The sequence below is a fragment of the Mandrillus leucophaeus genome, unplaced genomic scaffold, assembly GCF_000951045.1.
Source record: "Mandrillus leucophaeus isolate KB7577 unplaced genomic scaffold, Mleu.le_1.0 Scaffold1480, whole genome shotgun sequence".
Classification (NCBI taxonomy): Eukaryota; Metazoa; Chordata; class Mammalia; order Primates; family Cercopithecidae; genus Mandrillus; species Mandrillus leucophaeus.
Window position 1 is genome coordinate 119,505 of NW_012101455.1, and position 6,922 is coordinate 126,426.

A 6,922-nucleotide genomic window follows, 5' to 3' on the forward strand; every position below is an offset into this window, starting at 1 on the left:
AATAATAATAATAATAATAATAATATGACAAACCCACAGCCAATATCATATTGAATGAGCAAAAGCTGGAAGCATTCCCCTTGAAAACTGACACAAAACAAGAATTCCCTCTCTCGCCGCTCCTATTCAACATAATATTAGAAGTTCTGGTCAGGACAATCTGGCAAGAGAAAGAAAGAAAGGGTATTCAAATAAGAAGAGAGAAAGTCAAACTATCCCTATTTGCATATGACATGATCCTATATCCAGAAAACTCCATTATTTCACCCAAAAACCTTCTTAAGCTGATAAGCAACTTCAGCAAAGTCTCAGGATACAAAAGAAATGTGCAAAAATCATAGCATTCCTGTTCACCAACAACAGAGCCAAATAATGAATGAACTCCCATTCACAATTGCTACAAAAAGAATAAAATACCTAGGAATACCACTAACAAGGGAAGTAAAGGACCTCTTCAAGCAGAACTACAAACCACTGCTCAAAGAAATCAGAGAGAACACAAACAAATATAAAAACGTTCCATGCTCATGGATAGGAAGAATCAGTATCATGAAAATAGTCATACGGCTCAAAGTAGTTTATAGATTCAATGTTATTCCCATTAAACTATCATTGACATTCTTCAGAGAATTAGAAAACAACTATTGTAAAATTCATATGGAACCAAACATACATACAAGACAAGCCTAAGCAAAAAGAACAAAGCTGGAGGTATCATGCTACCTGACTTCAAACTATAGTACAAGGCTACAGTAACCAAAACAGCATGGTACTGGTACCAAAACATCATGGTACTGGTACAAAAACAGACACATAAACCAATGGAATAGAATAGAGAAGTTAGAAATAAGACCGAACACCTAAAATTATCTCATCTGTGACAAAACTGACAAAAGCAAACAATGGGAAAATGATTCTCTAGTAAATGGTGCTGAGAGAACAGGCTAGCCATATGCCAAAAATTGAAACAGGACCCCTCCCTTACACCTTATACAAAAATTAACTCAAAATAGATTGAAGACTTCTAGGATTTTTATAGTTTTGGGTTTTACATTTGTTTTAAACACTTTACAAGAAAATATAGGCAATACCATTCAGGACATAAGCATGGGCAAAGATTTCATGATGAAAATGCCAAAAGCAATTGCAACATAAGCAAAAATTGACAAATGGGATCCAATTAAACTAAAGAGCTTTTGCACAGCAAAAGAAACTGTCATCAGAGTGAACACACAATCTACAGAATGGGAGAAAATGTTTGCAACCTATTCATCTGATAAAGGTCTGACATCAAGTCGACAAGGAACTTAAACAAATTTATAAGAAAAAAAGTCCTATTAAAAAGTGGGCAAAGGACGTGAGCAGACACTTCTCAAAAGAAGACATTTATGTGGCCAACCATCAGGAAAATAACCTTGACATCACTGATCATTAGACAAATGCAAATCAAAACCACAATGAGATACCATTTCATGCCAGTCAGAATGGCTATTATTAAATGTCAAGAAAGAACAGATGCTGATGAGGTTGCAGAGAAAAAGAAATGCTTTTACACTGTTGGTGGAAATGTAAAGTAGCTTAACCACTGTTGCAGAGAGTATTGATTCCTCAAAGATCTAGAACCAGAAATATCATTTGACCCAGCAATCCCATTACTGGGTATATGCCCAGAAGGATATAAATCATTCTATTATAACAATACATGCACACATATGTTCACTGCAGTACTACTTACAGTAGCAAAGACATGGAATCAACCATAATGCCCATCAATGATAGACTGGATAAAGAAAATGTGGTACACATACACTATGGAATACTATGCAGCCATAAAGAGGAATGAGATCATGTCCTTTTTAGGACATGGATGGAGCTGGAAACCATTATTCTCAGCAAACTAACGCAGGAACAGAAAGTCAAACATTGTATGTTCTCACTTATAAATGGGAGCTGAATCATGAGACCACATGGACACAGGGAGGGGAATAACACACACTGGGACCTGTCGGTGGGGTAGCTTAGGGTGAGGGACAGCATCAGCAAGAATAGCTAATGGATGCTGGACTTAATACCTAGGTGATGGTAGGAATCTGTGCAGCAAACACTGTGGCACACATTTACCTATGTAACAAGTCTGTACATCCTGCACCTGCACCTCTGAACCTAAAATCAAAGTTGAAGAAAAAAAAGAAATTTTTGTTTTCACTGGCAAAACAATTATGTGCATTTTGGATTTTTTCTTACTAAGGGAAACAAAATTTTACACATTAATGCCTTTATGTTATCATAGCTATAGTAGTCCTTATTTTTTCTTATTAAAATTTATGTAAATACTTTCCATTGATTATGTGCTACTTCATAATTATGAAACATCAATAAAGTGATTTTTATTTAAAAAAAATTACAGCTGAACATTTTACTTTATGCCCAGAAGGGAAAATGCATCTCATGCATTTCTATCATGCTTAGAGGTACCCTAGGAAGATCTATTGCACTTGACTATTTCCTACGTTGGAGGCTAGAAAAATTTTTATTTATTTATTTATTTATTTATTTATTTATTTATTTATTTATTTATTTATGAGATGGAGTCTCATTCTTGTTCCCCAGGTTAAAGTGTAAAGGCATGGTCTCAGCTCGCTGCAACCTCTGCCTCCGAGGTTCAAGCAATTCTTTCTGCTTCAGTCTCCCAATTAGTTGGGATTACAGGAGCCCATCACCCAATCCTGGCTAATTTTTTTTGTATTTTTAGTACAGATGGGGTTTCAACATATTGGCCAGGCTGGTCCTTTCTCTTTCTTAATAGTAAATATTTTGGCATTTTACTTTTTATATATTTCTTTTCAAAATTTTTTATTTTACGTTTGGGGGTACATGTGAAGGTTACTAGGTAAACATGTGTCACAAGGGTTTGTTGTACATATCAGTACATCACCCAGGTATTAAGCCCAATACCCGATACTTATCTTTTCTGTTCCTCTTCCTCCTCCCACCCTCCACCCTCGAGGAGGTCCCAATGTCTGTTGTTTACTTCTTTGTGTTCATAGTTCTTATTATTTAGCTCCTATTTATAAGTGAGAACATGTGGTATTTGGTTTTCTATTCCTGCGTTAGTTTCCTAGGCATGATAGCCTCCAGCTCCATTTATGTTCCTGCAAAAGGCATGGTGTCATAGAAACAATTGTTATTGAGCAGAAGTAAAAACATCTACTAAAAATTATCACTGTCTGTTCGATAATAGGAGTATCCAAAGAATTTTTGGCTGAATGCAACCACGGAATAAAGGTACTATACAAAAAGTGCTTTTACACCACCAGATCCTCCCACAACACTACCTCATGCCTACTTCCCTGCAAAAACAAACAAATGAAAAACCGAAAGGGTTGAAGGAAATGCAAGCAACAGAACATGGAAACAGGAGAGCATAAAGAACCATGCTGGCTGGGAGCGGTGGTTCACACCTGTAATCCCAGCACTTTGGGAGGCCGAGGCAGGCAGATCACCTGAGGTCAGTAGTTTGAGACCAGTGAGGCCAATATGGCAAAACCCCGTCTCTACTAAAAATACAAAAATTATCTGGGCATGGTGGTGTGCACCTGTAGTCTGAGCTACCCCGAAGGCTGATGCAGGAGAACTGCCTGAACTCAGGAGGCGGAGGTTGCAGTGAGCCGAGATTGTGCCACTGCACTTCAGCCTGGACAATAAAGCAAGACTCTGTCTCAAAACAAACAAACAAACAAACAACAATAACAACAAAAAAAACAAAGAACCATGCTAAAGATTTCACATGGTTGCCTACAGAGCAAACATAGTTTACCTTGGTTTTTGGAGGTGGTTTTGGCATGTCTTTTTCTAAGCCTCTTATTAAAAGGATGGGCAGGGAATTCTTATAACTGGCCTCCTACAAAAGAAGTATAAAGGAAACATTAGAGATTAAAGAACATTTACCCTAACCAAAAATTACAAGGTAGTGAAAAACAGTTTTTAAGAGAGAGCATTTCTGGATTGAGTTGTTCACATCAGAAGCTGGTGAAATTGTAATACGGAGTGAAAACTTTTCCTCTTATTTGTCATATACAACAGCAAAGTAAGATAAGATGGTGATGGAGTAGGTGGGAAATGTACAGTATGTATATTCAGAGATGATCATTAAAAATCTTACCTGCACTATTATGTCAGTTTATCACATACATATCCACTATAGGCAGCTTGCTCTTCTTTTGAGAAGTGAATAGTTAAATCTCCAAAATATCAACCAACAAACTTAAAGTTGCCAACATTCCCTACATTTTACAGATGGATTCTGACTCTTTACATACTTGATCTTGAACAATTTCCTTCAGATAATTTAGCAAACTACTATTAAATAGTGATAGTTTTGTATTAACACCCTGTGGAAGAATATATGAGTATCTTTTTCCAGAATTATTAAACCTCCAAGTCCTTGGTTCACACCAAAACAACATTTACCAAAATAATGGCAGAAATTACAAGGAGGCAGCTGAGGCAGAACTGTATAGATTTATTATTTATTCCTACATGATGAACAGAAATGACTGTAATCTTGTTTGTTTTGTTGTTTCAATAATGCAGAGCCTCACTTCCGAATAGCCATTAACTTGGATAAGCTTTCCATAGATGATTCCATCTCCAAATTAAGATAGGAAAAGAATACATAAAAGGAAAATTACAGACAACAAGAAGGCTAAGGAGAAAGTCAGATTTTTTTCACTTATTCCATAATCCTCTGTATCCCATTTCTTCCCCAATATTCCTGCCATTCAATAATCTAAATCATATATTTTTAAAAGTTTAGTTTATGGCTAACTTGTTATAATCTTTTAAACATAATTTTAGTATATATACTTCACAATATTACTAAAATTTGCTAGACTTATATTCATTTATTTCTAAAGGGAGCAATATATTATTAGGATAAAATGTCCCTAAAGAAAGTAACAACACTACTTATTATTAATAAAGATTGACTCTTATGATGTATTGGGCACTGCTAAAGACTCTGCATTTATAATGCCATTTTTACCCCCAATAGCCCTATGAGCTAGGAACTATTATCATCATCTCCCCTTTAAGGCTAACACAATGCAGGCTTACAGAAGTTAAGTAAACTTGCCCAAGGTCACAGGGGACTCAAAGATTGTTCTGTATAACTTTAGGGCCTGAGCTCTTAATACCTTTATATATTACTCATCTCCAATATACTATACTTGGCATCTTAAACCACTAAGTTGTGGAGCCATAGCATTTTAAAGCCAAAAGAGTTTTGTAAAAGTCAACTAGTTGGCCTCCCTGATTTTACAGATGAGGGACTTGGATTCTAAGGTGATGTGTCCAAGATCACATAGACAGTGGCAAAGCTGAGACTCATGTCTGGACCACAAAGCAGTACACAGCACTTGTTTTCAGGTTTGTGCTAGGGACAAACATTCCCAGATGCATAGGGGATTGGAAGCCTCTTCTAAGCTGCAGAGTAGCTGCAGGTACTGCCAACACTCTCAGCTGCCTGTGGCCTCATGTAGCCCTTATGTAAGTACCAAAGGGTACATTTCAGAGATCCCTAAATAAGTGTGCATTCCGGTCCTACCCTTTCCCACTAGTTACAGCACCTGCTGGTGGTAAGCTGCTTTCTGGAAATAGTGAATGAACCCATTCCCGCTTCTGACTCACTGTGAGAGGGATAAACTATATCCAGCATGACATTTAGGAGAGCCAAATGCATAATCCATTGCGTAATTTGACTATGCTTGGATAACACAATTATGCTTTATACTTGTACCCGTTTTTTAAACTACTGGTATGTAAATGCTAGAATATGATGAAAAGAAATAAGGCTGTTAAGGGAGATTAGTAGAAATGTCTGATTTTTGTCTATGACTGTCTGAGTGTTTACAAATGCCTATAATTCTTTCTTCCTTATGCATAAAACAGAAGTGACAGTATTTCTTTATTCTATTTTCCAGCCCTGTCTCTGTGAATTAATGGGCACAACACTGACAGTCAACTTTTCCCTGTAAGTCTCTGAAAGCATTTTTTCTAAACTCCTATTTGCAAATGTCACCTACATGAATTATATTTACTTTTTGTTTTACAACTTTAAACTCAGACAATACAGACAAAGTAAAGTTTAGCAGTCCGAGAATGAATTGGCAGATAAAAGATCTAGCTCAGGGAAGAAGTACTATTTATTGATGAAAAGACAAGTCAGCACCTGTTCAGAGTTGCGTTCCCAGGGCCCCATCAGAATGGTGCTGAAACAGCAGCCCCCACGCTTGCAGCAAGCAGCCAGCAAGGGGGCTGCAGAGCCACAAGACACAGGTAACACCTTCCTGTAAGGCCCATGGTACTTTGATTTCTGGAGAAAAGTTAAATAATTCAACCAGTAGCCTAAGCAAATAACTGGTGATAACTTATTCTTTTAAAACATATATTATGCAGTTAAGTACGAAATACTAAGATAAAACATTTTACAAACCTTTATAAAGCCATTTATATTTGTACATACGTATCTGAGATAGTTGAAAATTTATGTCCACAGCAAAAGTATAAACACAAATGCAAACAGTAACATTATTCATAATAGCCTAAAAGTGGTGACAATCCAAATGCCCATCAATTGATGAATGGATAAACAAGACATGGTATAGTCACATAATAGAATATTCTTCAGATATAAAAAGGAATAAAGTACTGACACCTGCTACAACATTAATGAACCTTGAAAACATGCTAAGTGAAAGAATACAGACACAAAAGGATATATATTGTGTGATTCCACTGAAATGAAATGTCCAGAATAGGCAAATACTTAGTGACAGAAAACAGATTGATTATTGCCAGGGGCTGGGGGGAGTGGGGAATGTGGAGCGACTGCTAACAGGTCTGATGTACATGAGGTTTCTTT

At 36.6% G+C, this 6,922-nt stretch overlaps 1 protein-coding gene across 2 annotated transcripts in view; it reads right to left on the reverse strand.

Moving 5' to 3' along the window:
- LOC105535608 (protein FAM13A-like) overlaps nt 1-6,922 on the reverse strand; it is a 269,070-nt gene that overhangs the window by 116,766 nt on the left and 145,382 nt on the right. For both annotated transcript variants that reach the window (XM_011974742.1, XM_011974741.1), the window contains one exon: nt 3,818-3,901. In XM_011974742.1, coding sequence (XP_011830132.1) covers nt 3,818-3,901 — 84 coding nt within the window. The remainder of the gene's footprint in view (nt 1-3,817; nt 3,902-6,922) is intronic.